General features: G+C 43.2%; 1 protein-coding gene across 2 annotated transcripts in view; it reads right to left on the bottom strand.

Annotated features, from left to right (window-relative positions):
• ggps1 (geranylgeranyl diphosphate synthase 1) overlaps positions 1-20019 on the bottom strand; it is a 41279-nt gene that overhangs the window by 11013 nt on the left and 10247 nt on the right. For both annotated transcript variants that reach the window (XM_041895552.2, XM_045214044.1), the window contains exon 3: positions 13090-13160. In XM_041895552.2, coding sequence (XP_041751486.2) covers positions 13090-13160 — 71 coding nt within the window. The remainder of the gene's footprint in view (positions 1-13089; positions 13161-20019) is intronic.

Here is a 20019-nt window from a genome sequence, read left to right as displayed (position 1 = left end):
GTTCACTGCCAAATAAACCAAGCTACCGCCCGCCGCAGAGGCAGAGGCAGAGAGGGAGAGAGGGAGGAGAGATGGAGAGAGAGAGAGGGAGGAGAGATGGAGAGAGAGGCAGAGGGGGAGAGGCAGAGGCAGAGGCAGAGGCAGAGGGGGAGAGGGAGAGGCAGAGGCAGAGGGGGAGAGAGAGAGAGAGAGAGAGAGAGAGAGAGAGAGAGAGAGAGAGAGAGAGAGAGAGAGAGAGAGACAGAGAGAGACAGAGAGAGAGAGAGAGAGAGAGAGAGACAGACAGAGACAGAGACAGAGACAGAGAGACAGAGAGACAGAGAGAGAGAGAGAGAGAGAGAGAGAGAGAGAGAGAGAGAGAGAGAGAGAGAGAGAGAGAGAGAGAGAGAGAGAGAGACAGAGAGAGAGACAGAGGCAGAGACAGAGAAGGAGGCGGAGAGGGAGAGGGAGAGGGAGAGGGAGAGAGAGAGGGAGGAGAGGTGGAGAGAGGGAGGAGAGATGGAGAGAGGGAGGAGAGATGGAGGAGAGAGAGGGAGAGAGAGATGGCGGAGAGATGAGAGGGAGGGGAGAGATGGAGAGAGAGGAGAGAGATGGAGAGAGAGGGAGGAGAGAGAGAGGGAGGAGAGAGAGAGAGGGAGGAGAGAGAGGAGAGAGAGGAGAGAGGGAGAGATGGGGAGAGGGAGGAGAGAGAGGAGAGGGGGAGAGATGGAGAGGGAGGAGAGATGGAGAGAGAGAGAGAGGGAGGAGAGATGGAGAGAGAGAGAGAGGGAGGAGAGATGGAGAGAGAGAGAGAGGGAGGAGAGATAGAGAGAGAGAGAGGAGAGATGGATAGAGAGAGAGGGAGGAGAGATGGAGAGAGAGGGAGGAGAGATGGAGAGAGAGAGAGAGGGAGGAGAGATAGAGAGAGAGAGAGAGAGGTGAGATGGAGAGAGAGAGAGGGAGGGAGGAGAGATTGAGAGAGAGGGAGGAGAGATAGGGGGAGAGAGAGGGGGGAGAGATGGAGCAGAGAGAGACGGGAGAGATGGAGCAGAGAGAGACGGGAGAGATGGAGCAGAGAGAGACGGGGAGAGAGAGGGGGGAGAGATGGAGAAGAGAGAGGGGGGAGAGATGGAGCAGAGAGAGAGGGGGAGAGATGGAGCAGAGAGAGAGGGGGGAGAGATGGAGCAGAGAGAGAGAGGGGGGAGATGTTGAGGGAGGAGAGAGAGGAGAGATTCAAAAAGTTCAAATCAAATCAAATGTTATTGGTCACATACATATTTAGCAGGTGTTATTGTGGGTGTAGCGAAATGCTTGTGTTCCTAGCTCCAACAGTACAGTAGTATCTAACAACTCACACAAATCTAACAGTTAAATAATGCAATTAAAAAATATATAAATATTAGGACGAGCAATGTCGGAGTGGCATTGACTAAAATACAATACAGTATATATATATGAAATGAGTAAAGCAGTTTGTAAACTTTATTAAAGTGACTAGTGTTCCATTATTAAAGTGACCAGTGATTCCATGTCTATGTATATAGGGCAGCAGTCTCTAAGGTGCAGGGTTACGTAACCGGGTGGTAGCTGGCTAGTGATGGCTATTTAACAGTCTGATGGCCTTGAGATGTAACCGGGTGGTATCTGGCTAGTGATGGCTATTTAACAGTCTGATGGCCTTGAGATAGAAGCTGTTTTTCAGTCTCTCGGCCCCAGCTTTGATGCACCTGTACTGACCTTGCCTTCTGGATGATAGTGGGGTGAACAGGCAGTGGCTCGGGTGGTTGTTGTCCTTGATGATCTTTTTGGCCTTCCTGTGACATCGGGTGCTGTAGGTGTCCTGGAGGGCGGGTAGTTTGCCCCTGGTAATGCGTTCGGCAGACCTCACCACCCTCTGGAGAGCCCTGTGGTTGCCGGCGGTGCAGTTGCCGTACCAGGCGGTGATACAGCCCGATAGGATGCTCTCAATTGTGCATCTGTAAAAGTTTGTGAGGGTTTTAGGTGCCAAGCCAAGTTTCTTCAGCCTCCTGAGGTTGAAGAGGCTCTGTTGCGCCTTCTTCACCACACTGTCTGAGTGGTTGGACCATTTCAGTTTGTCAGTGATGTGTACGCCAAGGAACTTGAAGCTTTTCACCTTCTCCACTGCGGTCCCGTCGATGTGAATAGGGGCGTGCTGTCTCTGCTGTTTCCTGAAGTCCACGATCATCTCCTTTGTTTTGTTTTGTTGACATTGAGTGAGAGGTTATTTTCCTGGCGCCACACTCCCAGAGCCCTCACTTCCTCCCTGTAGGCGGTCTCGTCATTGTTGGTAATCAAGCCTACTACTGTTGTGTCGTCTGCAAAGTTGATGATTGAGTTGGAGGCGTGCTTGGCCACGCAGTCATGGGTGAACAGGGAGTACAGGAGGGGGCTGAGCATGCACCCTTGTGGGGCCCCAGTGTTGAGGATCAGCGTAGTTAAGGTGTTGTTTCCTACCTTCACCACCTGTGGGCGGCCCATCAGGAAGTCCAGGGCCCAGTTGCACAGGGCGGAGTTCAGACCCTGGGCCCGAGCTTAATGATGAGCTTGGAGGGTACTATGGTGTTGAATGCTGAGCTATAGTCAATGAACAGCATTCTGACATACAGTTTAAGTCGGAAGTTTACATACACCTTAGCCAAATCCATTTAAACTCAGTTTTTCACAATTCCTGACATTTAATCCTAGTAAAAATTCCCTGTCTTAGGTCAGTTAGGATCACCACTTTCTTTTAAGAATGTGAAATGTCAGAATAATAGTATAGAGAATGATTTATTTCAGCTTTTATTTATTTCATCACATTCCCAGTGGGTCAGACGTTTACATACACTCAATTAGTATTAGGTAGCCTTGCCTTTAAATTGTTTAACTTGGGTCAAACGTTTTGGGTAGCCTTCCACAAGCTTCCCACAATAAGTTGGGTGAATTTTGGCCCATTCCTCCTGACAGAGCTGGTGTAACTGAGTCAGGTTTGTAGGCCTCCTTGCTCGCACATGCTTTTTCAGTTCTGCCCATAAATGTTCTATAGGATTGAGGTCAGGGCTTTGTGATGGCCACTCCAATACCTTGACTTTGTTGTCCTTAAGCCATTGTGCCACAACTTTGGAAGTATGCTTGGGGTCATTGTCCATTTGGAAGACCCATTTACGACCAAGCTTTAACTTCCTGACTGATGTCTTGAGATGTTGCTTCAATATATCCACATATTTTTCTTTCCTCATGATGCCATCTATTTTGTGAAGTGCACGAGTCCATCCTTCAGCAAAGCACCCCCACAGCATGATGCTGCCACCCCTGTGCTTCACGGTTGGGATGGTGTTCTTCGGCTTGCAAGCCACCCCCTTTCTCCTCCAAACATAACGATGGTCATTATGGCCAAACAGTTCTATTTTTGTTTCATCAGACCAGAGGACATTTCTCCAAAAAGTACGATCTTTGTCCCCATGTGCAGTTGCAAACAGTAGTCTGGCTTTAAGGCGGTTTTGGAGCAGTGGCTTCTTCCTTGCTGAGCGGCCTTTCAGGTTCTGTCGATATAGGACTCGTTTTGGATATAGATACTTTTGTACCTGTTTCCTCCAGCATCTTCACAAGGTCCTTTTGCTGTTGTTCTGGGATTGATTTGCACTTTTCGCACCAAAGTACGTTCATCTCCAGGAGACAGAACGTGTCTCCTTCCTGAGCGGTACGACGGCTGTGTGGTCCCATGGTGTTTATACTTGCGTACTATTGTTTGTATAGATGAACGTGGTACCTTCAGGCGTTTGGAAATTGCTCCCAAGGATGAACCAGACTTGTGGAGGTCAAAAAAAAAATTCTGAGGTCTTGGCTGATTTCTTTAGATTTTCCCATGATGTCAAGCAAAGAGGCACTGAGTTTGAAGGTAGGCCTTGAAATACATCCACAGGTACACCTCCAATTGACTGAAATGATGTCAATTAGCCTATCAGAAGATTCTAAAGCCATGATATAATTTTCTGGAATTTTCCAAGCTGTTTAAAGGCACAGTCAACTTAGTGTACAGTGAGGGAAACAAGTATTTGATCCCCTGCTGATTTTGTACGTTTACCCACAGACAAAGAAATTATCAGTCTATAATTTTAATGGTAGGTGTATTGGAACAGTGAGAGACAGAATATTTTAATTTTAATGAGGGAAATAAGTATTTGACCCCCTCTCAATCAGAAAGATTTCTGGCTCCCAGGTGTCTTTTATACTGGTAACGAGCTGAGATTAAGAGCACACTCTTAAAGAGAGTGCTCCTAATCTCAGTTTGTTACCTGTATAAAAGACACCTGTCCACAGAAACAATCAATCAGATTCCAAACTCTCCACCATGGCCAAGACCAAAGAGCTCTCCAAGGATGTCAGGGACAAGAACGTAGACCTACACAAGGCTGGAATGGGCTACAAGACCATCGCCAAGCAGCTTGGTGAGAAGGTGACAACAGTTGGTGCGATTATTCGCAAATGGAAGAAACACAAAAGAACTGTCAATCTCCCTCGGCCTGGGGCTCCATGCAAGATCTCACCTCGTGGAGTTGCAATGATCATGAGAACGGTGAGGAATCAGCCCAGAACTACACGGGAGGATCTTGTCAATGATCTCAAGGCAGCTGGGACCATAGTCACCAAGAAAACAATTGGTAACACACTATGCCGTGAAGGACTGAAATCCTGCATCGCCCGCAAGGTCCCCCTGCTCAAGAAAGCACATATACATGCCCTTCTGAAGTTGGCCAATGAACATCTGAATGATTCAGAGGAGAACTGGGTGAAAGTGTTGTGGTCAGATGAGACCAAAATCGAGCTCTTTGACATCAACTCAACTCGCCGTGTTTGGAGGAGGAGGAATGCTGCCTATGACCCCAAGAACACCATCCCCACCGTCAAACATGGAGGTGGAAACATTATGCTTTGGGGGTGTTTTTCTGCTAAGGGGACAGGACAACTTCACCGCATCAAAGGGACGATGGACGGGGCCATGTACCGTCAAATCTTGGGTGAGAACCTCCTTCCCTCAGTCAGGGCATTGAAAATGGGTTGTGGATGGGTATTCCAGAATGACAATGACCCAAAACACACGGCCAAGGCAACAAAGGAGTGGCTCAAGAAGAAGCACATTAAGGTCATGGAGTGGCCTAGCCAGTCTCCAGACCTTAATCCCATAGAAAATCTGTGGAGGGAGCTGAATGTTTGAGTTGCCAAACGTCAGCCTCGAAACCTTAATGACTTGGAGAAGATCTGCAAAGAGGAGTGGGACAAAATCCCTCCTGAGATGTGTGCAAACCTGGTGGCCAACTACAAGAAACGTCTGACCTCTGTGATTGCCAACAAGGGTTTTGCCACCAAGTACTAAGTCATGTTTTGCAGAGGGGTCAAATACTTATTTCCCTCATTAAAATGCATATCAATTTATAACATTTTTGACATGCGTTTTTCTTGATTTTTTTGTTGTTATAATGTCTCTCACTGTTCAAATACACCTACCATTAAAATTATAGACTGATAATTTCTTTGTCAGTGGGCAAACGTACAAAATCAGCAGGGGATCAAATACTTTTTTCCCCCTCACTGTATGTAAACTTCTCACCCACTGGAATTGTGATACAGTGAATTATAAGTGAAATAATCACTCTGTAAACAATTGTTGGAAAAATGTCTTGTGTCATGCACAAAGTAGATGTCCTAATCGACTTGCCAAATCTATAGTTTGTTAACAAGACATTTGTGGAGTGGTTGAAAAACGAGTTTTAATGACTATCCAGATGGGATCCGGCAGTGTGCAGCGCGATGGCGATTGCAGCGCTGAGGATCTATCGAGGGCGGTATGCAAATTGAAGTGGGTCTAGGGTGTCAGGTAAGGTGGAGGTCGTACTGCCTGTGAGGGGATAGGAGTTGTACGTTGGCAGGTAGCCTGGCGGGATGGAGCGTTGGGCCAGTAACCGAAAGGTTGCTGGATCGAATCCCCGAGCTGACAAGGTAAAAAATCTGTCGTTCTGCCCCTGAGCAAGACAGTTAACCCACTGTTGCCCGGGGCGCCGATGACGTGGATGTGGATTAAGGCACCTCTCTGATTCAGAGGGGTTAAATGCGGAAGACACATTTCAGTTGAATGCATTCAGTTGTACAATTGACTAGGTATCCCCCTTTCCCTTTCCCCAGGAGTACTTCTCTTCATAAAGGGGACTAGGTATCCCCCTTTCCCTTTCCCTAGGAGTACTTCTCTTCATAAAGGGGACTAGGTATCACCCTTTCCCTTTCCCTAGGAGTACTTCTCTTCGTAAAGGGGACTAGGTATCCCCCTTTCCCTTTCCCTAGGAGTACTTCTCTTCATAAAGGGGACTAGGTATCCCCCTTTCCCTTTCCCTAGGAGTACTTCTCTTCATAAAGGGGACTAGGTATCCCCCTTTCCCTAGGAGTACTTCTCTTCATAAAGGGGACTAGGTATCCCCCTTTCCCTTTCCCTAGGAGTACTTCTCTTCATAAAGGGGACTAGGTATCCCCCTTTCCCTAGGAGTACTTCTCTTCATAAAGGGACTAGGTATCCCCCTTTCCCTAGGAGTACTTCTCTTCATAAAGGGGACTAGGTATCCCCCTTTCCCTTTCCCTAGGAGTACTTCTCTTCATAAAGGGGACTAGGTATCCCCCTTTCCCTTTCCCTAGGAGTACTTCTCTTCATAAAGGGGACTAGGTATCCCCCTTTCCCTAGGAGTACTTCTCTTCATAAAGGGGACTAGGTATCCCCCTTTCCCTAGGAGTACTTCTCTTCATAAAGGGGACTAGGTATCCCCCTTTCCATTTCCCTAGGAGTACTTCTCTTCATAAAGGGGACTAGGTATCCCCCTTTCCCTTTCCCTAGGAGTACTTCTCTTCATAAAGGGGACTAGGTACCCCCTTTCCCCTTTCCCTAGGAGTACTTCTCTTCATAAAGGGGACTAGGTATCCCCCTTTCCCTTTCCCTAGGAGTACTTCTCTTCATAAAGGGGACTAGGTATCCCCCTTTCCCTTTCCCTAGGAGTACTTCTCTTCATAAAGGGGACTAGGTATCCCCCTTTCCCTAGGAGTACTTCTCTCCATAAAGGGGACTAGGTATCCCCCTTTCCCTAGGAGTACTTCTCTTCATAAAGGGGACTAGGTATCCCCCTTTCCCTAGGAGTACTTCTCTCCATAAAGGGGACTAGGTATCCCCCTTTCCCTAGGAGTACTTCTCTTCATAAAGGGGACTAGGTATCCCCCTTTCCCTTTCCCTATGAGTACTTCTCTTCATAAAGGGGACTAGGTATCCCCCTTTCCCTTTCCCTAGGAGTACTTCTCTTCATAAAGGGGACTAGGTATCCCCCTTTCCCTTTCCCTAGGAGTACTTCTCTTCATAAAGGGGACTAGGTATCCCCCTTTCCCTTTCCCTAGGAGTACTTCTCTTCATAAAGGGGACTAGGTATCCCCCTTTCCCTTTCCCTAGGAGTACTTCTCTTCATAAAGGGGACTAGGTATCCCCCTTTCCCTTTCCCTAGGAGTACTTCTCTTCATAAAGGGGACTAGGTATCCCCCTTTCCTTGTTGTACTACCTGTGAGGGGATAGCGAGAATCTCTCCAGAGAAGACTCATAAAACATTCAGCACAGACGGACCTGTAGAACAGAGCTAACATGATCTGACAGCCTCAGCACAGTGTAGCTAGCATACTGTGTAGCTAGCATACTGTGCAACTAGCATACTGTGGCTAGCATACTGTGGCTAGCATACTGTGTAGCATATTGTAGTATATTGTAGTTAGCATACTGTGTATCATATTGTAGTTAGCATACTGTGTAGCATATTGTAGTTAGCATACTGTGTAGCATATTGTAGTTAGCATACTGTGTAGCATATTGTAGTTAGCATATTGTAGTTAGCATACTGTGTAGCATACTGTGTAGCATATTGTAGTTAGCATACTGTGTAGCATATTGTAGTTAGCATACTGTGTAGCATATTGTAGTTAGCATATTGTAGTTAGCATACTGTGTAGCATACTGTGTAGCATATTGTAGTTAGCATACTGTGTAGCATATTGTAGTTAGCATATTGTAGTTAGCATACTGTGTAGCATACTGTGTAGCATATTGTAGTTAGCATACTGTGTAGCATATTGTAGTTAGCATACTGTGTAGCATACTGTGTAGCATATTGTAGTTAGAGACCCCAGCTCTGCTAAAACCATTGACTTCTAGGGATTGTTAAATAAAATGTAAACTATCTGGTTGTAATATCATCACCTCCTTAAAGAGCATAGTCAGAACTACAGATTTCAGATTATTCCATGCAAAATAATTACCCACATTTAGCCCTTCAGAGTTATACAGCAAGTAACTGCATGTGCTTTTCGTGATCAGTAAACATCAACTGATCATGTATTTTCAGATACGTGGAGGCATGTAGCTAGATCGCTAGCTTAGCAAACAACGTGTCATTTAGCTTCATCAGAGATTAGGTTTTGGAAAGTGCATGACTTCGGCAAATCCTCCTCCTGGTAAAGTTGTCAGTCGGACTACGGTCATAACCACTATAGGAGGGCAAGCACATCAAACAGTATCTGGATATAGCCATCTAGTTTATCCCCTGAAAGTTGAAGGCAAATCGAACGCTCTGCACCTTACTGTGATGCTTTATTGATAACGACCTAATGGTCGTGAGAAATCTTATTGGAATGAATGGCAGTAGAGTCATAATCCTAATTTTATTTATGCAGGAAAATTAAAAGGAAGGCATGTGATATCAGATATTGTGTAATAGAATTGTGAAGATAAAATATTGTCATATAATTATAAATACAGTTTATACCGGTTTTATACAAATGTCCTGTATAAATAGCCTCTAAAACTCTATGTAAACAGACCATAAATAACTATTTTGCACTATGACCTATTTATTGCCTTACCTCCATAACTTACTACATTTGCACACACTGTATATATATTTTCTGTTGTATTTTTTGACTTTATGTTTTGTTTTACCCCATATGTAACTCTGTGTTGTTGTTTTTATCGCACTGCTTTGCTTTATCTTGGCCAGGTCACAGTTGTAAATGAGAACTTGTTCTCAACTGGCTTATCTGGTTAAATAAAGGTAAAAAATTAAAAAAGTCTACACGTTTGTTTTCTTGAAACACAGAGAGCTATATGATACAATATCAGTACTTGTTACATATACAACTTGTCTAAGTCCTATCATCGACTGATTTCAGCCAGTGTACGGCTGTGGATTGGCTGCATTGTTTGAATGGAATATTGGTAGTTAAATTGACACATTGATGGAATCGTACAGTGCAGATAAATACAGTGCAGATAAATACAGTGCAGATAAATCTTCAATTTCATCACACAATATCTTATCACAGCACTGGCAAACCATGGTTGACCAACTCCCTGACCAAAATGGCTGACCTTTATCCCATCATTGGAAGGTTCATGTCCATTCTAGTATTCTAAATCTATGCTTACAGCTAGCTCAGAAGTTCTGTGATGTAGGCAGTGGCTGGGGGAATAGTTCAGATGGTCCACCTCAATGGATAATAGCAATCCTTAATACACAAGGAGGTAGTGACAGAATTAAGAACTTAATGAGTACACATGAAACACTAAAACGTGCTTTCACGGTGATGGACCGTAGGGCATATTTCAGAATGTTTGGATTCAGAATCACTGGATTTCTATAAATGAAAAGGTGTCCCAGAGGAATAACCAGAACTGCATTATCATCATGTGTAGCAGGCTAGAATTGTAGTCTCTTTCTCCCCACCCTCCTCATCTACAGTGAGGGGGAAATAAGTATTTGATCCCCTGCTGATTTTGTACGTTTGCCCACTAACAAAGAAATTATCAGTCTATAATCATTATGGTAGGTTTATTTGAACAGTGAGAGACAGAATAACAACAAAAAAAACCAGAAAAACGCATGTCAAAAATGTTATAAATTGATTTGCATTTTAATGAGGGAAATAAGTATTTGACCCCTCTGCAAAACATGACTTAGTACTTGGTGGCAAAACCCTTGTTGGCAATCACAGAGGTCAGACGTTTCTTGTAGTTGGCCACCAGGTTTGCACACATCTCAGGAGGGATTTTGTTCCTCTCCTCTTTGCAGATCTTCTCCAAGTCATTAAGGTTGAGGCTGACGTTTGGCAACTCGAACCTTCAGCTCCCTCCACAGATTTTCTATGGGATTAAGGTCTGGAGACTGGCTAGGCCACTCCAGGACCTTAATGTGCTTCTTCTTGAGCCACTCCTTTGTTGCCTTGGCTGTGTGTTTTGGGTCATTGTCATGTTGGAATACCCGTCCACGACCCATTTTCAATGACCTGGCTGAGGGAAGGAGGTTCTCACCCAAGATTTGACGGTACATGGCCCCGTCCATCGTCCCTTTGATGCGGTGAAGTTGTCCTGTCCCCTTAGCAGAAAAACACCCCCAAAGCATAATGTTTCCACCTCCATGTTTGACAGTGGGGATGGTGTTGTTGGGGTCATAGGCAGCATTCCTCCTCCTCCAAACACGGCGAGTTGAGTTGATGCCAAAGAGCTCCATTTTGGTCTCCTCTGACCACAACACTTTCACCCAGTTCTCCTCTGAATCATTCAGATGTTCATTGGCAAACTTCAGACGGCCCTGTATATGTGCTTTCTTGAGCAGGGGGACCTTGCGGGCGCTGCAGGATTTCAGTCCTTCACGGCGTAGTGTGTTACCAATTGTTTTCTTGGTGACTATGGTCCCAGCTGCCTTGAGATCATTGGCAAGATCCTCCCGTGTAGTTCTGGGCTGATTCCTCACCGTTCTCATGATCATTGCAACTACACGAGGTGAGATCTTGCATGGAGCCCCAGGCCGAGGGAGATTGACAGTTATTTTGCGTTTCTTCCATTTGCGAATAATCACACCAACTGTTGTCACCTTCTCACCAAGCTGCCTGGCGATGGTCTTGTAGCCCATTCCAGCCTTGTGTAGGTCTACAGTCTTGTCCCTGACATCCTTGGAGAACTCTTTGGTCTTGGCCATGGTGGAGAGTTTGGAATCTGATTGATTGATTGTTTCTGTGGACAGGTGTCTTTTATACAGGTAACAAGCTGAGATTAGGAGCACTCCCTTTAAGAGTGTGCTCCTAATCTCAGTTCGTTACCTGTATAAAAGACACCTGGGAGCCAGAAATCTTTCTGATTGAGAGGGGGTCAAATACTTATTTCCCTCATTAAAATGCAAATCAATTTATAACATTTTTGACAAGTGTTTTTCTGGATTATTTTGTTGTCATTCTGTCTCTCACTGTTCAAATAAACCTACCATTAAAATTATAGACTGATCATTTCTTTGTCAGTGGGCAAACGTACAAAATCAGCAGGGGATCAAATACTTTTTCCCCCCTCACTGTATCATAATACTATACCCCTCTCTCGACGTTAAAACTACATTTGGGAGAGAAGCAGAGAGAAGATTTTAGTAAGTGGCCTACTACCATGTGATGGGGTTAAGAGCCAAAATCTGTTACAATTGATTTCCTCCCCCCATCCCCCTCAAACCCGACTAAAGGAGCCTAAGGAAAGCATGTCTCTCTCTCTCCAGACAGAAACACTACGATCATCTTTATATCCCTCCACATTCCTAATATCAGCAGATAGACATTGATATTCAACTCCCTGTTCAAGACTATGAAAATGAAAGACAATCTGAAAGTGCTTTAAATAATGCATACAATTGTATCAAAAGTTCCCTCAGAAAATCATTGGGTTCTTGTTGCTATATGATGCTGCAGAACTACCAACAACCCATTTGTTGAAGAGAAGGGTATAGAGAAGAGAAGGGTATAGAGAAGGGTATAGAGAAGGGTATAGAGAAGAGAAGGGTATAGAGAAGGGTATAGAGAAGAAAAGGGTATAGAGAAGAGAAGGGTATAGAGAAGAGAAGGGTACAGAGAAGGGTATAGAGAAGAGAAGGGTATAGAGAAGGGAAGGGTATAGAGAAGGGTATAGAGAAGAGAAGGGTATAGAGAAGGGTATAGAGAAGAGAAGGGTATAGAGAAGGGAAGGGTATAGAGAAGGGTATAGAGAAGGGAAGGGTATAGAGAAGAGACGGGTATAGAGAAGGGAAGGGTATAGAGAAGAGAAGGGTATAGAGAAGGGTATAGATATGGGAGGGGTATAGAGAAGAGAAGGGTATAGAGAAGAGAGGGGTATAGAGAAGAGACGGATATAGAGAAGAGAGGGGTATAGAGAAGGGAAGGGTATAGAGAAGGGTATAGAGAAGGGTATAGAGAAGAGAGGGGTATAGAGAAGGGAAGTTGTCAGAGGATGGCCCTAAAAATTGTACAGCCTCGTTATTGTGTTACTATTTCCTTTAGTTTATTTTTTTATTTTTTACTCTGCATTGGTTAAGGAGTCGTAAGGAACCATTTCACGGTAAGGTCTACACCTGTTGTATTCAGTCCATGTAACAAATCAAATTTATTTAGAGATAGCGAAATAACTAGCCAGGCTACAAGACTCAAGGCTGTAATCGCTGCCAAAGGTGCTTCAACAAAGTACTGAGTAAAGGGTCTTAATACTTATGTAAATGTGATATTTCTAAAAACATGTTTTTGCTTTGTCATTAGGGGGTATTGTGTGTAGATTGAGGAGGGAAAAAAACTATTTAATCCATTTTACAATAAGGCTGTAACGTAACAAAATGTGGAAAAAGGGGTCTGAATACTTTCCGAAGGCACTGTATCTAGTTACAGTCTGTTGGTCATCATTACCAGCTGCTGCAATGTCACTCTCTCTCCGTGACCAATGGCCCACTCGCATTGGCACACATACGCAGGTGATTGATATTATATATGTTTTTAAAGTGTGCCTAATTGAATTACAAGAACCAAAATGTAACTAATTTCCATGACTTTTCCAGCCCTGGAATACAACATTTTGTAATTCCATGACTATTTTCAGGATTTTTCGTACAAACCTGTATTTACAGAGCATTTATAAAGCTGAACGTTAAAAGGATGCACACTATTCCCTTTCTAGTGCACTACCTTTGACCAGGTCCTAGGTTTGGGGAAATGGGCTCATCGAAACATCGTGGTCCTTACCTGAAGTTTATCCTCGGGAACGTTGAGCCAGTGGTTAAACGCCTGAGAGAGTTTTTTCCGGACTTGTTTTCCTGAAAAAGTCCAAAAGGAAACGTTTTTATAATAAAAACACAGACAGTGTGGAGTGCTATGGACACAACCAACGGCCACTGTGAGAGCCATGTTTGTGTCCCAAATGGAACCTTATTCCCTATAGAGAGCACCTTGGGCCCTGGTCTAAAGTAGTGCACTATATAAGGAGTAGGGTGCCATTTTGGGACGTAAACATGTTTAAAAGCCCAACAGGAAGTGAAGAAGTTGTCTTCCCTATGAGGCCCCACTTCTCTGCTTTCAACAACCAGGATTGTATCCCAAATGGCACTCCATGCCCCATATAGTGCACTACTACACCGTATATAAACATGGACCTGGTCAAAAGTAGTGCACTATATAGGGAATAGGGCGCTATTTGGGACACACCCAGAGAAGCATCCCATTGAATCTGGAGTATGATAAATGCCCTCTACAGTATAAACCAGGTTTACTAGAAGATGAAAAACCCTTCTGGTTTATAGAACGGGTCATTTTGTCAGCATTGTTTATAATAATTATAATAATAATAATAATAATAATAATAATATGCCATTTAGCAGACAATTTTTTTTTTGTGTATGGCTGGTCCCGGGTATCGAACCCACTACCTTGGCGTTACAAGCGCCATGCTCTACCAGCTGAGCTACAGAGGACCACGAAGGTGGTGGTTCACTCTCCTCGACCACTTCTCGGTTTCCGGGTCATAGAGGACGGAGGAGCGAGGACAGAAGAGTCGAGGAGATGACAGACTTCTGAACAATTGAGAATCTCCCCATGTACTTCCTACCCATGTAAGAACACATCACTGGGGCCGAGCACCATCCAGGACCTCTATACCAGGCGGTGTCAGAGGAAAGCAGAAACATTTATCAAAGACTCCAGCCACCCAAGCCACGGTGGCAAGTGGTACCAATGCACCAAGTCTGGAACCAACAGGACCCTGAACAGCTTCTACCCACAAGCCATAAGACTGATAAACAAGACGGCTGAATGGCTAATCAAATGGTTACCCGGACTACCTGCATTGACCCTTTTTTGCACTAACTCCCTTGCACTGACTCTGCACACACACTGGACTCTACCCACACACACTTACATCCCAACACACACACACACACACGTATCCTACATGTATCCTGTTGATTTCAAGTTTTTTTTTTAAATACACATTATTTCAAGATGACTGATGAGAAAAGTATGGTCCAACCCATAGGAATCATCCAGCCCATAGGGTCTCTCACTGCACCCCCATATGCAATGTCTTGAAATACGCAGACAGACGGATGGAACAGTACATTTCCATGGTAATACTTCTGGCAGCCATCTTTCTAACTCCGCCCACAACGTTTGGACTTTATAGCGTTCCCAGAAGGCATAAATTGAGCAATTGTTAGTTTTAGACTTAAGCCACGACTCTGCCGTTGTGCTGTAGAATGTGCATTTTGTCTCTTGTATAATACATTCTATACATACATTTATACAGGATTAAGCATACATTTTAGTTAACTGTAATTTTGTTAGATATGATCCAACATTCCCTCCATCTTTTGCCAATATCAGTTCTTTTTCAGTCTTGGTTCCAATTTTTATTTATTTTTTTCTAAGAGATTGTCAGTTGGATATGCTCTCTGCAAGGGTTTGTATATCATATGAATATACATATGAATATACTTTCCCAACTCAAATAGGATTCCCTCAAGATTGCCCGATGTCCAAAGGATTTCAAATCGAAATTTCGTGATATGCAACTTTTAAGTTGCATGTATTAGAAAATCTCTTTATTTGTCAGTCCAAAATTGCTTTTTAATTCTGTCATGGAAATAAATGTATTTCCTGTTACCAAATCATTTACTGTTCAATGCCTTTAGTTTTCCATGTGGGCCAATTTAAAAATAACATCTGTGAATTCTGAAAAGCTATCCAATGATTGTTCCATATGGTTGTGTTTTTATGGAGCGATATTGGTTCTTGTAGAATACGTTTAGTTTTCTTCCATATTGTTATAGTGTTCTTAACTATGAAGTTGTTCATAGCATCCGCATCTTCAATATGGACCCATTGTTTCCTCTTTAGTGCATTTAACTATATGTCACAAGTAAAAGCTTTGGGTGGCGAGTTGATACATTTCCAAGTCTGGAAGGTTAAAACTAACCTCAGACTTAGGAAGATGTAAAACTTTCCTTTTTATTCTGAGTTTTATTTGCCCATAAAGTCTGTTATGACCAAGTATACTTTAAAGAATGTCATCGGTGGGGCAATTGGTATTGCCGAAAATAAATCTAGAAACTTTGGAAGCCATGACTTTTTAAAGAGGTTTATTCTACCTGTAACCTTTATTGGGAAGATGGTTCCATTTAATTAGATCTGCTTTCATATTGTTGAGTAATGGACTACAGTTTATCTTTATATATCTGTAGTTTGTTGTCACTTATGAAGCATCCTAAGTATTTGATATTTGTTGTGGTCCATTTAAAGGATGGCTGTAGATCATGACTTATTCTTTTTCCTATTGCAATTATTCAAAAAAAAATTCACATGTTAATTTTATATACTGAGATTTTAGAGTATTCTGAAAATATTTTTTTTGCAAGGGGGCATTCAATTTTCAATATTGGTCAGGTATATCAGGAGATCGTCTGGAAATAAGGTTAGTTTATATTCATGTTTACCAATACTGATACCTGTTACGTTTGGGTCCTGTCTAATTCTTTCTGCAAGCGGTTCAATTGCCAGTGCAAACAGGAGGGGGGAGGGGGGACATCCCTGTCTTGTGCCCTTTTCTAAAGTAATTTAATCCGATAATGTATTATTTGCGTATATTTTTGCTTTAAGACATTTATATAATATTTCTATTACATTGATTATTTCAGCTAGAAAGTTGAAAGCGTCCAACGTTTTGAATAGAAAAGGCCATTCAAGATGGTCAAAAGCCTTTTCGGCATCAACAGCCATTATTGTTAAATCTATATCTTGTTGTTTTTTAGTGTATTGTATTAATCTGAAACATGTTGTATTTGTTTGCAAGTGTCTATTTTTAATAAACCCTGTTTGATTGATATGCATCAAGTCTGGTAAGACTATTGCCATTCTATTGCTTATCAGCTTAATTATTTTATTGTTACAATTTATTAAAATGTATGAATCATTAGAGGCCTCAGATGTTCCTGGCTTTAATATAACTGAAATAACTGTTTGATACATGGAACTAAGAACTACTGAATTGTCATTTGTGTAAATAGAGGTGCTACTTTGTCCCAAGACGTTAAATAGAATTCTATTTGATATTCCGTCCTGCTTCCATTCCATTGCTTTTCTCCACGTGAATGTTTTAACAGTGTCTAATATTTATTTTTGGGTGATCTATGTTTTTATTGATTATGTTTTGTCAGCTGATTATTGGTTCAGGGGTGTCGTAGCCGGCCGCGACCGGGAGACCCATGGGGCGGCGCACAATTGGCCCAGCGTCGTCCAGGGTAGGGGAGAGAATGGCCGGCAGGGATGTAGCTCAGTTGGTAGAGCATGGCGTTTGCAACGCCAGGGTTGTGGGTTCGATTCCCATGGGGGGCCAGTATAAAAAAAAAAAGATGTATGCACTCACTAACTGTAAGTCGCTCTGGATAAGAGTGTCTGCTAAATGACTAAAATGTAAAAATGTGTTGAGTCTAAGGCAGTAGGTTCAGTCCAACTGTTTAAATTCTGCTTATATACATTTTCATAGAAGCTTTAAAAATTGTCATTCATTGCGTGGTTTCAAATGAATGTACAGTGGGGAGAACAAGTACAGGTATACTACAAATACAGTGGGGAGTATTTGATAACCTGCAAAATCGGCAGTGTTTCCTACTTACAAAGCATGTAGAGGTCTGTAATTTTTATCATAGGTACACTTCAACTATGAGAGACGGAATCTAAAACAAAAATCCAGAAAATCACATTTGTATGATTTTTAAGTAATTAATTTGCATTTTAATGCATGACATAAGTATTTGATCACCTACCAACCAGTAAGAATTCCGGCTCTCACAGACCTGTTAGTTTTTCTTTAAGAAGCCCTCCTGTTCTCCACTGATTACCTGTATTAACTGCACCTGTTTGAACTCGTTACCTTTATAAAAGACACCTGTCCACACACTCAATCAAACAGACTCCAACCTCCCCACAATGGCCAAGACCAGAGAGCTGTGTAAGGACATCAGGGATAAAATTGTAGACCTGCACAAGGCTGGGATGGGCTACAGGACAATAGGCAAGCAGCTTGGTGAGAAGGCAACAACTGTTAGCGCAATTATTAGAAAATGGAAGAAGTTCAAGATGACGGTCAATCACCCTCGGTCTGGGGCTCCATGCAATATCTCACCTCGTGGGGCATCAATGATCATGAGGAAGGTGAGGGATCAGCCCAGAACTACACGGCAGGACCTGGTCAATGACCTGAAGAGAGCTGGGACCACAGTCTCAAAGAAAACTATTAGTAACACACTACGCCGTCATGGATTAAAATCCTGCAGCGCACGCAAGGTCCCCCTGCTCAAGCCAGCGCATGTCCAGGCCCGTCTGAAGTTTGCCAATGACCATCTGGATGATCCAGAGGAGGAATGGGAGAAGGTCATGTGGTCTGATGAGACAAAAATAGAGCTTTTTGGTATAAACTCAATTCGCCGTGTTTGGAGGAAGAAGAAGGATGAGTACAACCCCAAGAACACCATCCCAACCGTGAAGCATGGAGGTGGAAACATCATTCTTTGGGGATGCTTTTCTGCAAAGGGGACAGGACGACTGCACCGTATTGAGGGGAGGATGGATGGGGCCATGTATCGCAAGATCTTGGCCAACAACCTCCTTCCCTCAGTAAGAGCATTGAAGATGGGTCGTGGCTGGGTCTTCCTTTTCTGATGTATCAAATACTTATGTCATGCAAATTAATTACTTAAAAATCATACAATGTGATTTTCTGGCTTTTTGTTTTAGATTCCGTCTCTCACAGTTGAAGTGTACCTATGATACAAATTACAGACCTCTACATGCTTTGTAAGTAGGAAAACCTGCAAAATCGGCAGTGTATCAAATACTTGTTCTCCCCACTGTATTTGTAGTATACCTGTAGTTGTTGGCTCTCTTCAAAAAGTAAAAATAAAATATTCCTTTGAAGTTCAGACATTTTTTTTTCTTCTTTACCTTGTAAAGACTTATGGCCTTTTTCTAAGAAATAAATAAATCACTAACTCAGATTTAACTTTTGCTGAGTATGAGATTATCATTCCCCTAATGTACGCCTTAAAAGCATCCCAAATTATACCGGGGTCGGCTTTTCTATGTCCTATACGTCTACATTTGTAATGGTAAAAGTTACTAAAATAAAATGTACAGTCTTGATGCGCTCGGTTCATTCTTCAATCTGTGTATTTTCTGTTGTAATTAAGCATGATACAGGAGAATGATCCGAAATCACTAAGTCATGGATTTTTGAACCCAGTAAATGTTTGAGTGCATTTTTGGATAAAAACAAAATGTTGTCAATTCCTCTATAGATTCTTACTAAAAAACAAAACAAAAACAAAAATATTTTGTAGTTGGGAATAGTAATCTCCAGGTGTCCTGTAAATGAAATGTAGAGATGAACATTCTCAGCCTCTTTGGAGGTTCCTTGAATTTGCCTTTGTTATTGCTATAGGTTTAGACATTTTAGCAAATGTATTAAAAAATAAAAACTGAAATATTAATAATAATAAATAATAATAATAATAATATGCCATTTAGCAGACGCTTTTATCCAAAGCGACTTACAGTCGTGCGTGCATACATTTTTGTGTATGGGTGGTCCCGGGGATCGAACCCACTACCTTGGCGTTACAAGCGCCGTGCTCTACCAGCTGAGCTACAGAGGACCACATTACATTTACATAAGTATTCAGATCCTTTACTCAGTACTTTGTTGAAGGACCTTTGGCAGCGATTACAGCCTCGAGTCTTCTTGGGTATGACACTACAAGCTTGGCACACCTGTATTTGGGGAGTTTCTCCCATTCTTCTCTGCAGATCCTCTCAAGCTCTGTCAGGTTGGATGGGGAGCGTCACTGCACAGCTATTTTTAGGTCTCTCGAGATGTTCGATCGGGTTCAAGTCTGGGCTCCGGCTGGGCCACTCAAGGACATTCAGAGACTTGTCCCGAAGCCACTCCTGCGTTGTCTTGGCTGTGTGCTTAGGGTCGTTGTCCTGTTGGAAGGTGAACCTTCACCCCAGTCTGAGGTCCTGAGCACTCTGGAGCAGATTTTCATCAAGGATCTCTCAGTACTTTGGTCCGTTCATCTTTCCCTCGATTCTGACTAGTCTACCAGTCCCTGCCGTTGAAAAACATCCCCACAGCATGATACTGCCACCACCATGCTTCACTGTAGGTTTCCTCCAGATGTGACGCTTGGCATTCAGGCCAAAGAGTTCAATCTTGGTTTCATCAGACCAGAGAATCTTGTTTCTCATGGTCTGAGAGTCTTTAGGTGCCTTTTGGCAAACTCCAAGTGGGCTGTCATGTGCCTTTTACTGAGGAGTGGCTTCCGTCTGGCCACTCTACCATAAAAGGTGTGATTGGTGGAGTGCTGCAGAGATGGTTGTCCTTCTGGAAGATTCTCCCATCTCCACAGAGGAACTCTGGAGCTCTGTCAGAGTGACCACCGGGTTCTTGGTCATCTCCCTGACCAAGGCCCTTCTCCCCTGATTGCTCAGTTTGGCCGGGCGGCCAGCTCTAGGAAGAGTCTTGGTGGTTCCAAACTTCTTCCATTTAAGAATGATGGAGGCACTGTGTTCTTGGGGACCTTCAATGCTGCAGAAATGTTTTGGTACCCTTCCCCAGATCTTAGTCTC

The sequence above is a fragment of the Coregonus clupeaformis genome, unplaced genomic scaffold (assembly GCF_020615455.1).
Source record: "Coregonus clupeaformis isolate EN_2021a unplaced genomic scaffold, ASM2061545v1 scaf0191, whole genome shotgun sequence".
NCBI classification, from domain to species: Eukaryota; Metazoa; Chordata; class Actinopteri; order Salmoniformes; family Salmonidae; genus Coregonus; species Coregonus clupeaformis.
The sequence above is the reverse complement of the archived record's forward strand: the minus strand, read 5'-3'. Positions and strand labels throughout refer to the sequence as shown.